This window comes from Dermacentor silvarum, chromosome 8 (assembly GCF_013339745.2).
Source record: "Dermacentor silvarum isolate Dsil-2018 chromosome 8, BIME_Dsil_1.4, whole genome shotgun sequence".
NCBI classification, from domain to species: Eukaryota; Metazoa; Arthropoda; class Arachnida; order Ixodida; family Ixodidae; genus Dermacentor; species Dermacentor silvarum.
The window spans coordinates 180,093,357-180,117,218 of record NC_051161.1 but is presented as its reverse complement, the minus strand read 5'-3'; the positions used below and the strand labels follow the sequence as shown (position 1 = coordinate 180,117,218).

Below are 23,862 nucleotides of genomic sequence, written 5' to 3'. Positions count from 1 at the left end.
TGTAGACTTAAACATCAGGTATAGTTTTTTGTTTAATTGGTAAAATTTCCTCCAACAAATGTGCATTTTTTTATGTGCGCTGCACGACCCACCGTGGTTTCTTAGTGGCTGTTGGGCTGCTAAGCGCGAGTTCGCGGGATCAAATCCCGGCCACGGCGGCCACATTTCGATGGGGGCGAAATGCGAAAACACCCGCGTACTTAGATTTAGGTGCGTGTTAAAAAACCCGAGGTAGTCCAAATTATTCCGGAGTCCCCCACTACGGCGTTTCTCATAATCAGATCGAGGTTTTGGCACGTAAAGCGCCATAAGTAATTACGTGCGCTGCACTGCTGCTCCTGGGCAGGATCTGGGACCTCTGGGCACCCACTGCCTTTTGTCCCTGTATCATAAATTTTATAGTGTGTCAAGAAGTAAATGCAAATTGAAATAAGTTTTTGGGCCTCCATGGTTATCCATGTGTGATTGATAAAGAGGTCCATGTTAGTTTAACATAGAAATAACTGACAGAAGTATTCCCAGGCGTTTTCGCTTAGTAGAATAGTAATTCAAATACATACATACACACATATATATATATAAGGATCTATAAAGATATAGGGATCTATATATATATATATATATATATATATATATATAGATCCCTTGAAAAAGGTCGGTCCACCGACCGAAACTGTTGGGCAAATATTAAACCTAAGATAACCGCGAAGTTGTGCTTCTGACTTTCCTATATATATATATATATATATATATATATATATATATATATATAGAGAGAGAGAGAGAGAGAGATAATAGAGGGAGAGAGAGGGAGAGAGTCAGAATGATCGCGGTTTGCCCCCTCACTCGATAAATAGTTGGTACGCCACTGGGGCGAACGGTTTTTCGATTCGCCAAGCCATATACAGCTTTCGCTGTAAAACTTGAGAAACCCAGCTGAAGTGAAGCGTCGATTTTGAGGCTGACATGTTTTTACGCAGGTGGTGCCGTACAGGGCTGGATCCACATTCTACTGCGCCCTGTCCAAGCTGAAGATCACGCCGCGTGAATACATCAGGTCATACGAGGTGCGTTTTTTACATGGCATTTGCTTTGCATTCATTGTATTTTCTTGAATTTTGTTTTCCTCATATTCTCGTATGCACTGTCGCATCGAGTTTCCCATCTCTGTGGCACGCTTCGTACAAGCAGGGTCCTTCAATACTTTTCTCCTGGTCATTAAACTCCCGCGTAACTCTATGGGAGAACTTCATATAGCGCCCGCAGTTGCGGCGCCGCGGCGCTGGCGTCGCTAGAAGGGTGACGGGGAAGGCGGCCGCTGCCGCCGGAAAGCGGAGTGTCGGCGCGGCGTGCTTTTGTGCGTATTTGTTTCGTATGAACGTGTCTCTCCATGTAGTGACATCGACACTTCGTAATACACCATAGCAGTGTTGCCTAGCACTTGTTGTGAGCCAGGCTGCCGCTCCGGATACAAGGGCGTCGACGAGAAAGTCTCCCTAGTGACACGTATACATGTTTATCTTTCACCGGTGGCCGCTTTCCACCGGCTAACAAATGTTAAACGCTATCGCTCGGCGCAGGACGCGCCTGTATCGGAAGTTTCTAGAATGTTATCCATGCTTCTTTCCGTTGCCTGTTTTCACCGACGCTTATGTTATCTGATTGTATGACCGACGCGAATTGTCTCGAACTTTCTGGAAGACACGCGGGCATCAGGGATTAATCTGGAACCTTCGATGACTCAGGTATAAAAGCCGACGCGTTTCGCCGCTGATCAGATTTTCGACGATCGCCGACTGTGTTCGCCGCTATCGTTGTGCTTTGAGTGTAGCTTGCTTTTGTAGGCAAAGGTTCGCCCAATAAACAGCCAGTTTTGTCATACACAGTTTTACGACCGTTTTCTTTACCGTCACTACTACGTTACACTATTCTGTTTACCAGCCAACCCGGAACTACGCGACAGGTGGAAGCGAGCAATCCCGCGACAAGGTACTGCCAGGTTTTCGTTCGAATCGAAGTACTTTCACGTGTCCGAAAAACATTTTGATGCCGGAGACATTATTCATGCGGACGTGTGTACAGTGAATGGAAACGTGTCACTGCCACACGATCGACCCAAACTGGTAGAAGACGCCATTCCTAGGCTTTTCCAAGGCGTACCTGTGTACTTGGTTCGCATACACCGACACGGCGCCCACCTGCAAAAAGGCGGCGAGCGGTATCTTCAAAACTGCGCTGAAGCCGAAGTTGCGGCCGTAGCAACTGCAGGCGTTACCGATGCAGCTGAAGAAGAAATTCACGGTAAGTCTGTTACACACCTTTGGAGTATGCTACTTGCTCACTACGCAGGCGAACTGGCATCACTCCCATTACGAAATTTGTTCTTGTTCACTCTTTGCAGATGAAGTACGAACTGTGAATCGCCTTGGCGAAGCTCATGCAGAGTGCCTAACAGAGCACGCCGTTTGCTTTGCCTCAGAGCTTCAAAGGGTGAAGGCCGAACTTCGCAGTGTGAAGCAACAACTTCATTCGTGTCAGCGGAAGCTCGCAAAAGTGGAGGCGCAGTCAAATGAAAAACATGGCATGCAGGAAACCATTCAGAAGCTATCGGGCCGCGAGATGCACATTATAGATCAGTGCATCATGAAGGCAAACATGAAGTCCACGAACTCAGTGCGGTAAGCCTCCATTCCTGATGGTTTTTTTTTATAAACCGCGACGGCGTCTGTGTTTTAGAGGGCTACTTGAAGCGCGGCATTTGCAATGAACGTGCTTACGTTTTGCTTAATGATACAAACAAAAAAGTGATTGCGTTTACTAAAATGAAGATGGGCCACGCCTACTCTTAAAAATTCAAGATCTCTTTCTGCATTAAGAACCTACTGCTAACCAGGTAAACGTTTTAATAACACACACACCAAAACAACTTGCAGAGTAGCTGTGCACTGTATAGAAATGTGATAATGATTGTCTAGCCATTTGTTGCTAATGGCAAACACGTCTCGTTTTAAATACAGTGATGATCTATTATGCCTTTTGGTGCTTAAAATTTCTCACTCATGTCATTCACTGAGTGATCGGGCAAGATATTTTTGTTTGAGATTGATACCCTGGCAGTTCTTTTGGACGATATACTACTGGAGCCGGCTGAGTACATGCAAGATATCAATCGTCCGGAGTCAATGAACGACTGCATTTTGGACTACCTTGGTGGCTAGATTGCAAGAAAGTTTGCTAAGATAAGCTGCAAGGACTGCCTCCAAATACTGAGGAGCACTTCTCGAGAGCCAAGTGCACTGACCGAAATAAAGACTAGGGGATTTTTGCAAGTGCCATCAGATCAGTTGCTTTGCCTTCTGCAAATTGTGGACGAGCACCTAGAAGTGTGCACCGTGGACACTATAGCCTGTGCCAATGTCTACAAGACATTGTTGAAGACATCCTGCTGGACGACCGTACTTCCTCGGCCAGTGTTGGTTGCGCAACACATTTTGTACGCACTACGGCTGAAGTTGTGCACGTTTTTTTTTATTAAGTGCCGTTGGCATTTTTTTACACGCGAAAGGAACAGACTATTTATTGCTGGTGCTCGTTCATCTTGTCCAGCGACAGGAGAGAGGAAAGCAGTGACAAATTATTTTTCCTGGTGTTTTGTCTCATTCCCTCTATCCACCAACTTTTCTGTCAGTCTATCAAACGCAATCTTAATTGCAACCATGTGTGCACTAGTTCTTGCGGCACTTTTGCATTTTTGACGCTTGCTAGTAATTACTCCCTAATAATCGTATACCATGCCCTTCATTCCGCCCTTTTACTAAGTAGACACTGTCCTGCAAGGGGTGGCGGGGTTAGCACAAGTCAAAATGCTATCCACAAAGACCTGCGCAAACTTGTTTTCTGTTAGGCAGAAAAATAATACAAGAAATTTGGCTCTAGATGGATTAAGAAAACTGAGTATAAAGACAAACAAGAGAAACATGAAACAAAATTCAGATTACTCAGGTTGATCGGTATAGTCTTGAATGACCTAGTGACGATAGAAGCTCCGAGCTGGTTTCAATCAGCGCTGGTATTTTTATAAAAAGACTCGGGTCGTGTTTTCGCGCGACTAAGTGAAACGCCAACCTTGAAACGATGGTCACTGCGACATTAAATGTGAATGGATGAAAAGAAAATACACTCGCGCAGGTTTGAACTGATCATGTTTAAATTTGTATGGGCAAGAACTTTCGCTTAGAAACCGCACATATGGCCTATATCTATATCATGCGCAGTTCACAGCTGCTGCTACAATTAGTGCCGAGATGATTTTATTCAGACGTACCTGTTCTGCACGCGAAACTCCCATTTGCAGCTTCGGGACGCCCCAGAATAAACAGGCAATTAACAGGAGAATAAGCGCTGCGGACCGCCAGTGCGCAGTAGGGTGCACCATAACTTCTTGCGCAAGCAACGTTAATTTGTGGGTCAGTTGGCTTAGTCATGGCGCACTGTATAAATTAAGCACAATTTTAATCACCTACACAGGAATCAAGAAACGTAGGTACAGGTACGAGCACAAGCGAAATTGCAACACTTGACTGGCAGCCTTGGGTGAACCATTGCTAACAATCAATGACTTGAAGTAATAAACAACTCGCATGCTATCTTATTTGGTCAAGAGTAAGCACGGCTATGACAACTCGTTAGAGGACACAGTGAAAAAAATGTGGGCTAGGTGTTTTTCATGGTAAACATACACGTGAACGCGCTTCTGCCCTTCCAAACGCGGCCAATCGGGGCAGCTTTTGTCCCTATGGGAAACTTCGGCGGGAGTTTCATGGCCAGAAGAAAGTATTGAAGGACCCTGGTACAAGGCAATGCCGATATCAAAGTCAAATAAATCGCCACAAGGTCCCTGGTTCGCTTTCGAATTGATTTCGCTTGCTGCTCGCGGCAATCCTGCGCGAAGCATTTTCAAGCGAGGCCATATCGCCGTGCGGCTTCTCTTTTTTTTTCTTTTTTTTTTCTTTCACGAACGTCTCAAGCGCTACGGCTAGTATTTCTTCACTATTCTTCCCTTCAATACCTGGGACGGACACCAGATCGGTGAGCAGCCATCGCAGTCCATACGTTAATGAACGAACTCTTGGAATTCATTCTTTGTTTTTATTTTATTTTACTTTCAAATAGTGTTAGCCCTGCCGGCCTGTTACAGGGCGAGAAAGGTACATTCAACCAATACAGCACAGATCCAACTATTTTTTAAAGTTTCCAATGAACAAGTATTATCAAATACCTTAAGTGATCACGAGGGTTTCGACGGGAATTCAGGGCGCAGGCTTCTTTCCTAAGCCTATCACCCCTGAAGGAAGCCGAACGCCAGGCCGGGGTACGCTTGTACCCATTTGAACCAGTTGAACCATTTGAATTATCTTAAGCTGTGGAACGCACTCACAGTGATTCAGTATGGCACCACAGGTGTCTAGAGCAATAAGCGATATTTATGTGATTTGTTTCAAACGTACAGGCACTGCTCATGCCATTCAGGGGAGCATTGTCGACGCCTAACCGTTATATCTTCCTTGGCTTCTTTGGACAGGGGGTATCTGTCGGGCGGCGGTTGTATGGATGATATACCTGCTTCGTTAAGGATTTTGTTACCCGGCTTAGTTAACGAAAGCCTGGAGATCTGTGCAGAATGCAAGATTTCGCGGGCAATGATGCTTGCACCTACCCCTTTCAGTCACGAATTATGATATCCTGCAGGAAAAAATTTTCACCTTGCAGGTATTCATTTTTTAGGTGTCGAGAACGTGAAGAAAAAAATTCGCCTCTCTAGGTCAATTATTATAAAAATTCGCTCGCGTCCTCATATGGAGACATTGTGACTTAATACTAACCTTTTTTTTTTCGCCAGTACGCTTTGGCAGTTTACGGAAAGAGGGAAATTCAAGGTTGTGAGATGGGTGCATCAACGGGTTCCCAGGTTGTAACAGTGGACGACTTGTTTAGCTGTGATGCAACATGGCATTTTCCGGCAGCGGCTCCTTGTTTTTGCCACGCACTTCTCGTACTTGCACCACTGCAGAAACGACCACTGTAGTGATGGGAAACTTCGGTGAGTGGCTCTGAACGGCTCAGCTCACTGAAGTGAACCGGTTCACTTAAATCTGTAACCTGTGTTATGCATATTCTATTTAATTTAATTTTATTTATTTTCTCTCAAGGCCGAGGCATTACACAGAGGAGTGGGTGGTATCAACACAAAAGAAAGGAACATATTTTAGCAGCGTAGTAAGGTTACAAAGAAGTGGTTAGCAAGGGCTTGTTTGAACTAGTGCATATTTACGAGTGAAACAATGGAAGCGGGAAGGCGGTTCCAGTCTCTGCTTGAACTGATGATCGTTTCTGGAAGAAATCTACAATGGTGGGGACAAAAGAGAGTCTCTTAAAGTAGGATTACAATGATACATTTTATAGACGCGCGATTTACGACGAAGTGACAGTTTAGGCAATTCGAGATTGTATTTCATTGAAGTGACACTTGCTGTCCTTGCTCAGCTAGAGCTCTGCACTCACACAAAACATGCTACACGAAACCCCGAGGTATGGAAGGTACCATGGTTTCGAACCAATTACAGCCTACAGTCCTTAACACATAATATACCGACTGTACTAAACAAATACAAACACACAGCTACGCTAAACAAAGATGGTTTGCGTGACTACTTTCTTTCTTTATAGCGACCTTTCAATATACTGCATTCAAGTGTAAAATGCGATTTTTTATGCATACGTGCGATGCGTAATGCTTGTTGTGTATGAAGCCTTTCATGAAAGTGTTGTGTATAAAGCCTTCTGTGTAAATGTCATGCGAGTGCTACTTCCATGTAAGAGACCCCTCCGTCAAGCTACCGCGACAGCTTTTTGCCCAGGTGTCCCTCCAGTTCCTTTCGTTTCTGGTAAATAAAATTGATTGATTGATTGTACGTGAGTAGTTACATAAAATAAAACGTGCTGCCCGTTTCTGAATCGCTTCTGTGCTGAGATTAAGTGAACTGACATGGGGATCCCAAATAGAAGATGCATATTCAAGCTTGGGCCTGTCTAATATTTTAAAAAGCAAAAGCTTTACGTTGGTGGGAGCTAGACTAAAATTGCGTTTTATATAACCAAGAGTACGGCCAGTATTACTTGTTATATGGTTCAGATGAGTTTGCCAGGAAAGGTTTTCAGAAATATAAATGCCAAGGTAAGTGGAAACCTGAGTTAGGGGAGCACTATTAGGAGAATATGTACATGATGTGTCGTGAGAAGTACGTCGAGTAACTCTCATTGCCTTACATTTATTAGTATTCAGTTTCATTAACCAGGTCTCACACCATGCATGTATATTACTGAGGTCCGATTGAAGCGTTAGATGGTCGACAACAGTTAATATTTCACGATAAATAACACAATCATGCGAACAGCTTTATGGACGAACAAATCTTGTTAGGCAGGTCATTAATGTATACAAGGAAGAGCAAGGGCCCTAGTACTGACCGCTGTGGTACTCCGAATGTCACAGGACAAGGGTCATTAACTGTAACGAATTCCGTGCGTCCTGTGAAGAAACACTCTATGCATTTAAGTACGTTAGGGTCTAAATTCAGCGCGCGTAGTTTAAATAGTAGCAATTTATGACATACCGAATTAAATGCTTTCGCAAAATCTATGAAGATTCAGTCTATGAAAGAGGAATGATCCAGAGCGGAGAATAAGTCGTTAGTGAAAGACAACAGTTGTGTCTCGAAGGAACAGTTTTTCCTAAACCCGTGTTGCTGTGCATTGAAGAAAGAGTTTGTTTCCAAGAATTCTACGAGGTAACAATAAATGACACGCTCCATGAGTTTGCAAGGTATACTTGTCAATGAAATGGGTCTATAATTATCAGGATCATGTTTTCTACCGCTTGTGTGCAAGGAAACCACCTTCCCAATCTTCCAGTCGTTCGGGAGCACACCAAGTTAGAGGGACTGCAAAAAATCATAGATAGTATGATGGATGAGTAGGTTTCAGTATTTTTGAGAAACTTTGGGTTTATACTGTTTATACCAGGTGAAGAAAGCTTTATGCTACGGATTAGGTGGTTTATTCCACCAAAATCTATAATGAGAGGGTCCATAGGAAAGAAATATGTGTAGGAAATGAAATGAAATTGGTTCAGTATGAACAAATGACATCGAGAATACAGCGTTAAGTACAGAGCAACACGCATCCCTGGAGACAGCAACTCAGCTGGCAGTGGTTAATTCCACGGTTTGTTTAGCATCACTGTTTACCACTTGCGAGAATTTTCGTGGATTTGATATTAACAAAGACGGAAGCGTTGTTTGAAAAAAGTTAAGCTTGGCATGTGACAGAGCATGCGTATCTCTGTGGCATGATATGCTGTCCAGCGTGTATGAGGATACTCTCTCTTTTTTTTCACACCTTAAATACTGTCACCTTGTCTGGGGAAAACACCACACAGTCAAACATTACTAACTTTCTCTACTACAGAAAAAAGCTGTGCGTGCTATTAGCAACTCGGCTTATGACGCAACACTGAACCCCTTTTTAAGAAACTTCAAGTTGTCCTGTAAACTTGCTATTGAATGAACTGCTCTTGCAACGGTACCTCACAGAAAGAAAGCAAGGGAGTCACTTTATTGAGCACCTATCTAGCCTACGCAAGAACATTAAAAAGTACAACACTCGTCATAATGCGACCTGGTTCATACCCCGCGCACGCACAAATTATGGAACACAGCTACTCTCCCACTCATTACCGTCCTTTTAAATCACTTGGTTTCTGATTACTTACTTAATTCCTTACAGTTCTGCGACAACGATGATTTTCCCTGTATTAAATGCTTGAACCACACGTTTCTCATTGTATATATTTAGACTTCTTTCCTGCCACTGTACAATGCTACCTAACAATGTCTGATTGCTGTGCTAATTATTATAATTATTATTGTTTTTACGCAATTTTGAAAGGGGCGCAGACCCCTGTCAAGCGAATTGATTTTGGCTTTTGTCTGTGCCGCCTACATCATGTTTGGATGTGAAATAAATTTGATTTGATTTGATTTGATTTGAAAAAGCAGAACTCGTTTATGCAAACCATTCCAGCTGCTTTACCATGCCACTGAAAGAAGAGCTTGGGCGCGCTGGGTGCTATGTAGCGTCCGGCGATGCTGATTCTGTCGCTGAGGATGCCAGGTAGAAGAAGGGGCTTGTCGTTCCAGTGATTATCGCGAAGCCTTGATCGAAGCAGTCATGGTCGATGACAGGACCGGAGCGAATGGGTAAGTTGATTCGCTGGTTGACGGACGTTGCGCGGTTGGTACCACAACAGCCGTGGAGCACGTGCCGATGACGGCACTGCCAACTGCACGAAAAAGAACTCGTTTATGCAAACCATTCCAGCTGCTTTACCATGCCCACTGAAAGGAGCTTGGGCGCGCTGGGTGCTTATGTAGCGTCCCGGCGATGCTGATTCTGTCGCTGAGGATGCCAGGTAGAAGAAGGGGCTTGTCGTTCCAGTGATTATCGCGAAGCCTTGATCGAAGCAGTCATGGTCGATGACAGGACAGGAGCGAACGGGTAAGTTGATATCGCTGGTTGAAGGCTGCGCGGTTGGTACCACAACAGCCGTGGAGCACGTGCCGATGACGGCTGCCAACTGCACGAAAAAGCAGAACTCGTTTATGCAAACCATTCCAGCTGCTTTACCATGCCCACTGAAAGGAGCTTGGGCGCGCTGGGTGCTTATGTAGCGTCCCGGCGATGCTGATTCTGTCGCTGAGGATGCCAGGTAGAAGAAGGGGCTTGTCGTTCCAGTGATTATCGCGAAGCCTTGATCGAAGCAGTCATGGTCGATGACAGGACCGGAGCGAACGGGTAAGTTGATATCGCTGGTTGACGGCTGCGCGGTTGGTACCACAACAGCCGTGGAGCACGTGCCGATGACGGCTGCCAACTGCACGAAAAAGCAGAACTCGTTTATGCAAACCATTCCAGCTGCTTTACCATGCCCACTGAAAGGAGCTTGGGCGCGCTGGGTGCTTATGTAGCGTCCCGGCGATGCTGATTCTGTCGCTGAGGATGCCAGGTAGAAGAAGGGGCTTGTCGTTCCAGTGATTATCGCGAAGCCTTGATCGAAGCAGTCATGGTCGATGACAGGACCGGAGCGAACGGGTAAGTTGATATCGCTGGTTGACGGTTGCGCGGTTGGTACCACAACAGCCGTGGAGCACGTGCCGATGACGGCTGCCAACTGCACGAAAAAGCAGAACTCGTTTATGCAAACCATTCCAGCTGCTTTACCATGCCCACTGAAAGGAGCTTGGGCGCGCTGGGTGCTTATGTAGCGTCCCGGCGATGCTGATTCTGTCGCTGAGGATGCCAGGTAGAAGAAGGGGCTTGTCGTTCCAGTGATTATCGCGAAGCCTTGATCGAAGCAGTCATGGTCGATGACAGGACCGGAGCGAATGGGTAAGTTGATATCGCTGGTTGAAGGCTGCGCGGTTGGTACCACAACAGCCGTGGAGCACGTGCCGATGACGGCTGCCAACTGCACGAAAAAGCAGAACTCGTTTATGCAAACCATTCCAGCTGCTTTACCATGCCCACTGAAAGGAGCTTGGGCGCGCTGGGTGCTTATGTAGCGTCCCGGCGATGCTGATTCTGTCGCTGAGGATGCCAGGTAGAAGAAGGGGCTTGTCGTTCCAGTGATTATCGCGAAGCCTTGATCGAAGCAGTCATGGTCGATGACAGGACCGGAGCGAACGGGTAAGTTGATATCGCTGGTTGAAGGCTGCGCGGTTGGTACCACAACAGCCGTGGAGCACGTGCCGATGACGGCTGCCAACTGCACGAAAAAGCAGAACTCGTTTATGCAAACCATTCCAGCTGCTTTACCATGCCCACTGAAAGGAGCTTGGGCGCGCTGGGTGCTTATGTAGCGTCCCGGCGATGCTGATTCTGTCGCTGAGGATGCCAGGTAGAAGAAGGGGCTTGTCGTTCCAGTGATTATCGCGAAGCCTTGATCGAAGCAGTCATGGTCGATGACAGGACAGGAGCGAACGGGTAAGTTGATATCGCTGGTTGAAGGCTGCGCGGTTGGTACCACAACAGCCGTGGAGCACGTGCCGATGACGGCTGCCAACTGCACGAAAAAGCAGAACTCGTTTATGCAAACCATTCCAGCTGCTTTACCATGCCCACTGAAAGGAGCTTGGGCGCGCTGGGTGCTTATGTAGCGTCCCGGCGATGCTGATTCTGTCGCTGAGGATGCCAGGTAGAAGAAGGGGCTTGTCGTTCCAGTGATTATCGCGAAGCCTTGATCGAAGCAGTCATGGTCGATGACAGGACAGGAGCGAACGGGTAAGTTGATATCGCTGGTTGAAGGCTGCGCGGTTGGTACCACAACAGCCGTGGAGCACGTGCCGATGACGGCTGCCAACTGCACGAAAAAGCAGAACTCGTTTATGCAAACCATTCCAGCTGCTTTACCATGCCCACTGAAAGGAGCTTGGGCGCGCTGGGTGCTTATGTAGCGTCCCGGCGATGCTGATTCTGTCGCTGAGGATGCCAGGTAGAAGAAGGGGCTTGTCGTTCCAGTGATTATCGCGAAGCCTTGATCGAAGCAGTCATGGTCGATGACAGGACAGGAGCGAACGGGTAAGTTGATATCGCTGGTTGACGGTTGCGCGGTTGGTACCACAACAGCCGTGGAGCACGTGCCGATGACGGCTGCCAACTGCACGAAAAAGCAGAACTCGTTTATGCAAACCATTCCAGCTGCTTTACCATGCCCACTGAAAGGAGCTTGGGCGCGCTGGGTGCTTATGTAGCGTCCCGGCGATGCTGATTCTGTCGCTGAGGATGCCAGGTAGAAGAAGGGGCTTGTCGTTCCAGTGATTATCGCGAAGCCTTGATCGAAGCAGTCATGGTCGATGACAGGACCGGAGCGAACTGGGTAAGTTGATATCGCTGGTTGACGGTTGCGCGGTTGGTACCACAACAGCCGTGGAGCACGTGCCGATGACGGCTGCCAACTGCACGAAAAAGCAGAACTCGTTTATGCAAACCATTCCAGCTGCTTTACCATGCCCACTGAAAGGAGCTTGGGCGCGCTGGGTGCTTATGTAGCGTCCCGGCGATGCTGATTCTGTCGCTGAGGATGCCAGGTAGAAGAAGGGGCTTGTCGTTCCAGTGATTATCGCGAAGCCTTGATCGAAGCAGTCATGGTCGATGACAGGACAGGAGCGAACGGGTAAGTTGATATCGCTGGTTGACGGTTGCGCGGTTGGTACCACACAACAGCCGTGGAGCACGTGCCGATGACGGCTGCCAACTGCACGAAAAAGCAGAACTCGTTTATGCAAACCATTCCAGCTGCTTTACCATGCCCACTGAAAGGAGCTTGGGCGCGCTGGGTGCTTATGTAGCGTCCCGGCGATGCTGATTCTGTCGCTGAGGATGCCAGGTAGAAGAAGGGGCTTGTCGTTCCAGTGATTATCGCGAAGCCTTGATCGAAGCAGTCATGGTCGATGACAGGACCGGAGCGAATGGGTAAGTTGATATCGCTGGTTGACGGTTGCGCGGTTGGTACCACAACAGCCGTGGAGCACGTGCCGATGACGGCTGCCAACTGCACGAAAAAGCAGAACTCGTTTATGCAAACCATTCCAGCTGCTTTACCATGCCCACTGAAAGGAGCTTGGGCGCGCTGGGTGCTTATGTAGCGTCCCGGCGATGCTGATTCTGTCGCTGAGGATGCCAGGTAGAAGAAGGGGCTTGTCGTTCCAGTGATTATCGCGAAGCCTTGATCGAAGCAGTCATGGTCGATGACAGGACCGGAGCGAATGGGTAAGTTGATATCGCTGGTTGAAGGCTGCGCGGTTGGTACCACAACAGCCGTGGAGCACGTGCCGATGACGGCTGCCAACTGCACGAAAAAGCAGAACTCGTTTATGCAAACCATTCCAGCTGCTTTACCATGCCCACTGAAAGGAGCTTGGGCGCGCTGGGTGCTTATGTAGCGTCCCGGCGATGCTGATTCTGTCGCTGAGGATGCCAGGTAGAAGAAGGGGCTTGTCGTTCCAGTGATTATCGCGAAGCCTTGATCGAAGCAGTCATGGTCGATGACAGGACCGGAGCGAATGGGTAAGTTGATATCGCTGGTTGACGGTTGCGCGGTTGGTACCACAACAGCCGTGGAGCACGTGCCGATGACGGCTGCCAACTGCACGAAAAAGCAGAACTCGTTTATGCAAACCATTCCAGCTGCTTTACCATGCCCACTGAAAGGAGCTTGGGCGCGCTGGGTGCTTATGTAGCGTCCCGGCGATGCTGATTCTGTCGCTGAGGATGCCAGGTAGAAGAAGGGGCTTGTCGTTCCAGTGATTATCGCGAAGCCTTGATCGAAGCAGTCATGGTCGATGACAGGACAGGAGCGAACGGGTAAGTTGATATCGCTGGTTGAAGGCTGCGCGGTTGGTACCACAACAGCCGTGGAGCACGTGCCGATGACGGCTGCCAACTGCACGAAAAAGCAGAACTCGTTTATGCAAACCATTCCAGCTGCTTTACCATGCCCACTGAAAGGAGCTTGGGCGCGCTGGGTGCTTATGTAGCGTCCCGGCGATGCTGATTCTGTCGCTGAGGATGCCAGGTAGAAGAAGGGGCTTGTCGTTCCAGTGATTATCGCGAAGCCTTGATCGAAGCAGTCATGGTCGATGACAGGACCGGAGCGAATGGGTAAGTTGATATCGCTGGTTGACGGTTGCGCGGTTGGTACCACAACAGCCGTGGAGCACGTGCCGATGACGGCTGCCAACTGCACGAAAAAGCAGAACTCGTTTATGCAAACCATTCCAGCTGCTTTACCATGCCCACTGAAAGGAGCTTGGGCGCGCTGGGTGCTTATGTAGCGTCCCGGCGATGCTGATTCTGTCGCTGAGGATGCCAGGTAGAAGAAGGGGCTTGTCGTTCCAGTGATTATCGCGAAGCCTTGATCGAAGCAGTCATGGTCGATGACAGGACAGGAGCGAACGGGTAAGTTGATATCGCTGGTTGACGGTTGCGCGGTTGGTACCACAACAGCCGTGGAGCACGTGCCGATGACGGCTGCCAACTGCACGAAAAAGCAGAACTCGTTTATGCAAACCATTCCAGCTGCTTTACCATGCCCACTGAAAGGAGCTTGGGCGCGCTGGGTGCTTATGTAGCGTCCCGGCGATGCTGATTCTGTCGCTGAGGATGCCAGGTAGAAGAAGGGGCTTGTCGTTCCAGTGATTATCGCGAAGCCTTGATCGAAGCAGTCATGGTCGATGACAGGACCGGAGCGAATGGGTAAGTTGATATCGCTGGTTGACGGTTGCGCGGTTGGTACCACAACAGCCGTGGAGCACGTGCCGATGACGGCTGCCAACTGCACGAAAAAGCAGAACTCGTTTATGCAAACCATTCCAGCTGCTTTACCATGCCCACTGAAAGGAGCTTGGGCGCGCTGGGTGCTTATGTAGCGTCCCGGCGATGCTGATTCTGTCGCTGAGGATGCCAGGTAGAAGAAGGGGCTTGTCGTTCCAGTGATTATCGCGAAGCCTTGATCGAAGCAGTCATGGTCGATGACAGGACCGGAGCGAATGGGTAAGTTGATATCGCTGGTTGAAGGCTGCGCGGTTGGTACCACAACAGCCGTGGAGCACGTGCCGATGACGGCTGCCAACTGCACGAAAAAGCAGAACTCGTTTATGCAAACCATTCCAGCTGCTTTACCATGCCCACTGAAAGGAGCTTGGGCGCGCTGGGTGCTTATGTAGCGTCCCGGCGATGCTGATTCTGTCGCTGAGGATGCCAGGTAGAAGAAGGGGCTTGTCGTTCCAGTGATTATCGCGAAGCCTTGATCGAAGCAGTCATGGTCGATGACAGGACCGGAGCGAATGGGTAAGTTGATATCGCTGGTTGACGGTTGCGCGGTTGGTACCACAACAGCCGTGGAGCACGTGCCGATGACGGCTGCCAACTGCACGAAAAAGCAGAACTCGTTTATGCAAACCATTCCAGCTGCTTTACCATGCCCACTGAAAGGAGCTTGGGCGCGCTGGGTGCTTATGTAGCGTCCCGGCGATGCTGATTCTGTCGCTGAGGATGCCAGGTAGAAGAAGGGGCTTGTCGTTCCAGTGATTATCGCGAAGCCTTGATCGAAGCAGTCATGGTCGATGACAGGACCGGAGCGAATGGGTAAGTTGATATCGCTGGTTGAAGGTTGCGCGGTTGGTACCACAACAGCCGTGGAGCACGTGCCGATGACGGCTGCCAACTGCACGAAAAAGCAGAACTCGTTTATGCAAACCATTCCAGCTGCTTTACCATGCCCACTGAAAGGAGCTTGGGCGCGCTGGGTGCTTATTTGGCGTCCCGGCGATGCTGATTCTGTCGCTGAGGATGCCAGATAGAAGAAGGGGCTTGTCGTTCCAGTGATTATCGCGAAGCCTTGATCGAAGCAGTCATGGTCGATGACAGGACCGGAGCGAATGGGTAAGTTGATATCGCTGGTTGACGGTTGCGTGGTTGGTACCACAACAGCCGTGGAGCACGTGCCGATGACGGCTGCCAACTGCACGAAAAAGCAGAACTCGTTTATGCAAACCATTCCAGCTGCTTTACCATGCCCACTGAAAGGAGCTTGGGCGCGCTGGGTGCTTATTTGGCGTCCCGGCGATGCTGATTCTGTCGCTGAGGATGCCAGGTAGAAGAAGGGGCTTGTCGTTCCAGTGATTATCGCGAAGCCTTGATCGAAGCAGTCATGGTCGATGACAGGACAGGAGCGAACGGGTAAGTTGATATCGCTGGTTGAAGGCTGCGCGGTTGGTACTACAACAGCCATGTAGCACGTGCCGATGATGGACGCCAGCTGCACGAAAAAGCAGAACTTCTTTATGCAAACCATTGCGGCTGCTTTCCCATGCCCACTGAAAGGAGCTTGGGCGAGCTGGGTGCTTATTTAGCGTCCCGGCGATGCTGATTCTGTCGCTGAGGATGCCAGGTAGAATAAGGGGCTTGTCGTTCCAGTGATTATCGCGAAGCCTTGATCGAAGCAGTCATGGTCGATAACAGGACAGGAGCGAATGGGTAAGTTGATATCGCTGGTTGACGGCTGCGCGGTTGGTACCACAACAGCCATGTAGCACCTGCCGATGATGGACGCCAGCTGCACGAAAAAGCAGAACTTGTTTATGCAAACCATTGCGCCTGCTTTCGCATGCCCACTGAAAGGAGCTTGGGCGCGCTGGGTGCTTATTTAGCATCCCGGCGATGCTGATTGTGTCGTTGAGGATGCCAGGTACCCAGCCGAAGATCCGGCTCTGACAAAACGGTTCGGCACGGCTCACTGAACGAGAGAGAGCCGGCTTCCTCTCTCTGAAAGAACCGCTGCTCACACTGAACCACGGCCTCCTCGCTCTTCTAAAAGAGCTGCTCAAAAGATCCGGCTCGCTCCTGAGCGCTCTCTAGGAACGGTTCGTCACGGCTCACTGAACGAGAGACGTTAGGATGGATAGTTGGGCTTGTTGGTTAAGGGGGTTGTCGTTCCAGTGATTATCGCGAAGCCTTGATCGAAGCAGTTATGCTCGATGACAGGACAGCAGCGAACGGGCAAGTTGATATCGCTGGTTGACGACTGCGCGGTTGGTACCACAACATCCGTGCAGCACTTGCCGATGATGGACGCCAGCTGCACGAAAAAGCAGAACTTATTTATGCAAACCATTGCGGCTGCTTTCGCATGCCCACTGAAAGTAGCTTGGGTGCGCTGGGTGCTTATTTAGCATCCCGGCGATGCTGATTCTGTCGCTGAGGATGCGAGGTACCCAGCAGAAGATCCGGCTCTGACAAAATGGTTCGGCACGGCTCACTGAATGAGAGAGAGCCGGCTTCCTCTCTCTGAAAGAACCGCTGCTCACTTACTGAACCACGGCCCCCTCGCTCTTCTAAAAGAGCTGCTCAAAAGATCCGGCTCGCTCCTGAGCGCTCTCTAGGAACGGTTCGTCACGGCTCACTGAACGAGAGACGTTAGGATGGATAGTTGGGCGTGTTGGTTAAGGGGCTTGTCGTTCCAGTGATTATCGCGAAGCCTTGATCGAAGCAGTTATGCTCGATGACAGGACAGCAGCGAACGGGTAAGTTGATATCGCTGGTTGACGACTGCGCGGTTGGTACCACAACAGCCGTGGAGCACTTGCCGATGATGGACGCCAGCTGCACGAAAAAGCAGAACTTGTTTATGCAAACCATTGCGGCTGCTTTCGCATGCCCACTGAAAGGAGCTTGGGCGCGCTGGGTGCTTATTTAGCATCCCGGCGATGCTGATTCTGTCGCTGAGGATGCCAGGTACCCAGCAGAAGATCCGGCTCTGACGGAACGGTTAGGCACGGCTCACTGAACGAGAAAGAGCCGGCTTCCTCTCTCCAAAAGAACCACTGCTCACTTACTGAACCACGGCCCCCTCGCTCTTCTAAAAGAGCTGCTTAAAAGATCCGGCTCGCTCCTGAGTGCTCTCTAGGAACGGTTCGTCACGGCTCACTGAACGAGAGACGTTAGGAAGGATAGTTGGGCGTGTTGGTTAAGCATGACCTGAAGTGAAGGCGCGAAAACGACGACGGATGAAGAGAGAGCACACACACACACAGGGTGCCCTTCCAACAATGTTTAATCAGAAAAAAACGCCTGTATTTTATACAGGGAGCGCAATCAAAGGTTCTCAGTGCGCATTCGCGTTCAGGTAAAGTAGTTCTTTGTGTGATAGAGATATTGAGGCCACACTTGCGCACTTATCACCTGCCTCAATGATCCTTTTGGCGTCAATTATTAAACGAAACCATTTGTCATGCCCCGTGTGTGTGTGCTCTCTCTTCGTCCGTCGTCCTTTTCGCCCCTTCACTTCAGATCATGAATGAGAGAGAGAGCCGGCTTCCTATCTCCGAAAGGACCAGACATTGCTGACTTGAAGAGCCGACTTGTGCAAATGGAAAAGTGAACACCAAGCTTTGAAGCCCGCCTGACAAAATAGAAAAAAATATGAGAAGACGTGGCCGGCGCCACCGCCGATTTACGGACGGCAGTATTCGAAGTGGAAGTGTATTCAAGGTGCATTCAAGAACTAGCATATTGTTACGCGTGAGGAAAACGAGGACCGGTGAACGTGCTTGCGGTCCCGTGTTGGAAAAGAGAAAGAGGACGACGCTGAGTGCATCAACCAGCCAGCCGCTCTTGCGCTCACCTTCGTGACCTAAAATAAACGGTCCCCTTCATCTGTAAGGTTTACAAACGGTCTCCTTTGCGCGTAACAAAGTGGTGGAGGTGCTGGGTAAGCGCTGACAACAACGGAACCGTCACTGCTGCAGCTTCGTCGAAGCCGTCGACTTGCCGGCCTCCCGCCATCTGCCGTGACCATCTTCGCCATTCCTGAAGAGGGAGCCGCTCCGAGGGCAGCGCCGAGCAGTCCGCTGCAGTACTACCGAGTTCCACCCACCTTCGGAGGAAAAGCGGGAGAACAAGCCGAGGAGGGGCTCGTCCACTATAAACGAGTGAGCAAGTCCAACGGGTGGGATTCAACCGCTCAGCTCACCAATGTGATGTTCTCTCTGACCGACACCGCACTCGTATGGTACGAGAATCACGAGGAGGCGCTTACGACGTGGGATCATTTTGTTGAAGAGCTAAAGGCTTGTTTTGGGGACTCAGTCGCCCAAAAGAAGCGTGCTAAGCAGACATTGTCGCAACGGGCGCAACTACCAGGTGAGACATGCACCACGTACATTGAAGAAGTTTTAAAGCTGTGCAAGGTGGTCAGTGCTCGCTAGTCAGAAGTCGGACATTTGCTGAAAGGAGTGGCTGAGGACGTGTACCATTTTCTAATCGGTAAAGAAAGCCTAGGTTCTGTGTCCGACGTCATTCGGCATTGCAGAACTATTGAAACGCCCAAGATGCGTCGGATTACGCCAAAGTTTGGTTGGTTGGCAAATGTTACGACGGTTGCAAGTGTGGATACGAGCCCTTGCCTCGACCTTCCTTCGACCATCCGACAGATTGTCCGCGAGGAACTTTCCCGCCGCGATCTGATGTCGCGTTCAAATGCTGACCACCATGTCATGTACACGTCGCGTGAGGGTATGACTGCACCACATTCGGCCCCTTGGCAAGCGATGGTTAGCACAGCGGCCGTAGAGTACAGCGCAGCCCCACAGTCTCGGATGACAACACGCTCTCCGACGTCACGCTATGACCGACGCGCACAGCACAGGCCTTCTCGACCCCCGATGTATCGTCATGACAGCCGCCATGAACCAACTGAATAAACAAGAGAAAATGAGAATATTCGCTTCATCGACGAACAACCAAGGTTTCGACCTCCCCGGGTGTGTTACTCTTGCGGTGTCCCGGGTCATATATCGCGGTTTTGTAACCAGCGTATGAACACGTGGTATGGCCAGCCTTCAGAGTTTTCACGGCCCTCCTTCATGGTGTCCGGTGGCCAGCCCACGCATCGTCTGGCTACGAGTATTGGCCGCGCAGCTCCCGGAATCGCTCCCCAGCGTCTGACAGGAGTTTGACGCCCCCGCCGCGTCCTCGTGCTTCCCGTTCTCCCTCACCGCTACGTCGCAACGCATCCCCTTCGTCACCGGAAAACTAGCTAGCGCGGCCGATGGAGGTGAGGTCGCTGGAGATGTGCTACTAACAGAAATACCTCCTGTGTTGATGCTTAAAAAAAGTGCGCGTTTTAGGAGCGAAGCTCCTTATAGCGGCACCCGTTCCGTCCCCGTCGTAGTAGTAGTAGTGTGTAACCAGTCTGAGAAAAATGAGAAAAAAATTCCGAAGTTGTGTCCGTAGCGCGGAAACGAACCAGGGACCCCTCGCTTCCGAGAGCGCGGCGTTAGCCCACTACGCCACGAAGCGCACATAGACACATGCACCACGATGACCACCTCTACTACAGCACACGATTTCTGCGTGCGTGATGGACTCCTGTACACGAATAACTTTTCCGGCACAGGCGCACGTTTTCTTCTGGTGGTGCCGGAGAGCCTTCGCATAGCGATACTGAGTGCTATGCACGACGACCCTACGTCTGGCCATTTAGGTTCGGCGAGGACGCTCTACCGGATTCAGGAACGATTTTATTGGCCTGGAATGCGACAGTCTGTTGAAACGTATGTGGCCAGCTGCATGCAGTGTCAGCGCCACAAACGTCCATCTACTGGTCCAGCCGGTCTCCTGCAGCCGATCCCGCCTCCAAGCACGCCTTTCCAACAAGTGGGCATTGACTTCGTGGGCCCTTTTCCGAAATCAGCCATGGGAAATCGTTGGATAGTTGTTTGCGTCGACTACCTCACACGCTACTGTGAGACGGCGGCCGTGCCCTCCGCAACTCTCAATGATGTTTCAATATGCCATCCTGCGGCATGGTCCGCCTCGCGTGATCGTCAGCGACCGTGGACGACAATTCACAGCGGATGTCGTGGAGGAGCTGCTTCGTTTGGGTGAATCCCACTTGCGTTATACGACGCCGTACCATCTACAAACGAATGGGCTTACGGAGCGCACCAACCGAACAATTGTAAACATGATATCTACGTATGTTTCATTCGACCAGAAGAACTGGGATGACGTACTGCCTTTTATCACGTACGCGTTCAACACCGCCAAGCATGAGACTACCGGGTATAGCCCTTTCTTCCTGCTGTACGCACGGCCACCCCGATACACAATCGACACTGTTTTCCCTTTCTACAGCCATGAAAATCCCACTGTCACCGGGACTCTCTGCTTTGCCGAAGAAGCTCGTCGTATTGCTCGATTGCGCAGTTTGGCATCGCAGGACAGATCAAAAGCACGCTACGACATTCGCAACCATCCGGTAATCTATCGCCCGGGTGATTTAGTCTGGCTGTGGACTCCAGTATGAAAACGCGGGTTATGCCAAAAGCTTTTGGCCACCTACGATGGCCCGTTTGTGATTATTAACAGACTCACGGAAGTCACCTATAACATAGCTCGCCTCATGGCGAGTGGTAGAAGAGCTGCCAAGACCCAAGTGGTCCATGTCGCCTGCTTGAAACTCTTCACTTCAAGACAAATGGATTGACTCGCCCGGCGGGCTTCGTCTGCGACGGGAGGAATGTTACACGTGAGGAAAACGAGGACCGGTGAACGTGCTTGCGGTCCCGGGTTGGAAAAGAGAAAGAGGACGACGCTGAGTGCATCAACCAGCCAGCCGCTCTTGCGCTCACCTTCGCGACCTAAAATAAACGGTCCCCTTCGTCTGTAAGGTTTACAAACGGTCTCCTTTGCGCGTAACAATATTGTTACGGAGAGTTGGGCAGAAATGACTTTATTTACAGGAGATGGATGATGGTGAGCGCGCAACCAGGCCTAGAAGCACTTCGTCCTCTTCTTCTTTCCAACTGCCTCTTGTATGCTCGTTACATTCCCCCACAAGCAGACGAAGCCCGTAGGGCAAGTTAGGAGGCATCAGTAGGATAAAAACGTTTCAGGCGAGCAACATGAGTCACTTGCGTTCTACTTGATCGCCGGCCATTGCCCAGGAGGCGAGCTACCACATAACAAAGTTCACTCAAACGTTCCAGGACAACGTATGGGCCGGAATAGTGGGACAGGAACTTTTGACACAAGGCCCGCTTGCGTTGTGGTGTCCAAAGAAGCACCAAGTCGCCTTTGGCGAACGAAACAGGCCCGTGACGCTCGTCGTAACGGTCCTTTGAACGGTGTTGCGAGGCCAAAGTACGAAGGCGGGCTATTCGGCGGGCTTCTTCAGCGAGGCACACAGTCTTTGACACAGAATCGTCGTCGTGCAGAATAAAGTTTAAGAAAGTATCGAGAGGGCTGCGCGGTAGCCTTGCATAGAGGAGATAAAATGGGCTGTAGTTCGTGGTTTCATGTTTCGCCGTGTTGTATGCGTAGGTTATGAAGGGCAGCACGTCGTCCCAGTTCTTATGGTTGGAGGAAACATACATGGCAAGCATGTTGGTCAGTGTTCGGTTCGTCCTTTCAACGAGGCCGTTGGTCTGTGGATGATACGGTGTGGAGTGACGGAACTCAGAAGTGCACAGACGAAGTAGCTCCTCAACGGCGTCCGCAGCGAACTGGCGACCACGGTCACTGATGATAACACGCGGCGGACCATGACGAAGAACTACGGAACGCAGCAGGAAAAGCGCCACACATGCAGCGGTGGAAGAGGGTATGGCTGCAGTTTCTGCGTACCATGTGAGATGGTCCACGCAAACGATTATCCAACGGTTCTTATTGTTAGATAACGGGAATGGACCCATAAGATCAATGCCTACTTGCTCGAAAGGTGTACTGGGCGGTGTCAATGGCTGCAGGGGACCTGGTACAGCGGTGGTTGGTCGCTTGTGACGTTGACACGTTACACAACTAGCGACATAGTGTTTGGTTGTCTGGTACATGTTGGGCCAGTAAAATCGCTCTTGCGTGCGGTGTAGCGTTCGCACGAAACCAAAATGATCAGATATCGCATCGTCATGCATGGCGCGTAAAACGTCGGCGCGGAGACTCTCGGGAACAACTAGAAGAAAACGTGCTCCATTCCCGGAGTAATTGTTCTTATACAGCAACTCATCACGAATGGTGAAGCGACCGCTGCCTTGAGCAGTACGAGCGGCGGCAAACAGCGGATCCAGGTTGAGATCATTGCGTTGCTCTCTCTGAAAGTCTGCCGCGTCGGGGAACGTACGAGTAATGGCAGCGAGATAGTCATCAAAATTCTCAGCTTCGCAGTCGGAAGTCGCAAGAGGAATGCGAGAAAGGCAGTCTGCGTCGGCATGACGACGTCCGCTCTTGTATGACACCACGAAGTCATATTCCTGTAGGCGCAGCGCCCAGCGCGCGAGTCGACCTGATGGATCACGCAAGCCAACCAGCCAGCATAAAGAGTGATTATCGGTGACTATCTTAAATGGTCTTCCGTAAAGATAACATCGAAATTTCTGCACGGCGAAAACAGCTGCCAGGCATTCCTGCTCCGTAACCGTATAATTGCGCTCGGACTTGCTCAGACAACGGCTGGCATATGCAACGACATGTTCGGCGTTGTTGTGACGTTGTACAAGTACCGCTCCTATTCCGATTCCACTAGCATCGGTGTGCACTTCAGTCGGGCAAGATGGGTCGAAGTGACGCAAGAGGGGTGCTGACGTTAGTATAAATTTCAGTTGCGAGAATGATGCGTCACACTCCGGTGTCCATGTGAAGGATACATCCTGTCGCAGAATAGATGTCAACGGGTGAACAATATCGGCAAATCGGGGTACAAAACGACGAAAATAGGAACATAGACCAATGAAGGAGCGAAGTTCTCGTGCTGTCTGTGGTGGTTTGAAAGAGCTGACTGCTTCAATCTTACGGGGATCGGGTCTGACGCCATCCTTGTCAACTAGATGTCCCAGAACCAATGTTTGACGCTCGCCAAACCGACACTTTTTTGAGTTTAAAACTAGTCCAGCTTTCTCGATGCAACTCAGAACAAGACTCAGGCGGGCGTTATGTTCTTCCAACGTGCGGCCGAAGATTACAACATCATCCAAGTAACACATGCATATCTCCCACTTTAGTCCACGTAATATTGTATCCATGAATCTTTCAAAGGTGGCGGGAGCATTACAGAGGCCAAAAGGCATAACATTAAATTCGAATAAACCATCTGGGGTCACGAATGCGATCTTTTCCTTGTCTTTAGATTCCATAGGTATTTGCCAATACCCCGATCGTAGATCAAGCGTCGAAAAATAAGAAGCAGCGTGT

General features: G+C 49.9%; 1 protein-coding gene across 1 annotated transcript in view; it reads left to right on the top strand.

Moving 5' to 3' along the window:
* Positions 1-23,862, top strand: part of LOC125947638 (uncharacterized) — a 182,445-nt gene that overhangs the window by 133,469 nt on the left and 25,114 nt on the right. The window contains exon 2 of the mRNA XM_049672786.1: positions 981-1,067. Coding sequence (XP_049528743.1) covers positions 981-1,067 — 87 coding nt within the window. The remainder of the gene's footprint in view (positions 1-980; positions 1,068-23,862) is intronic.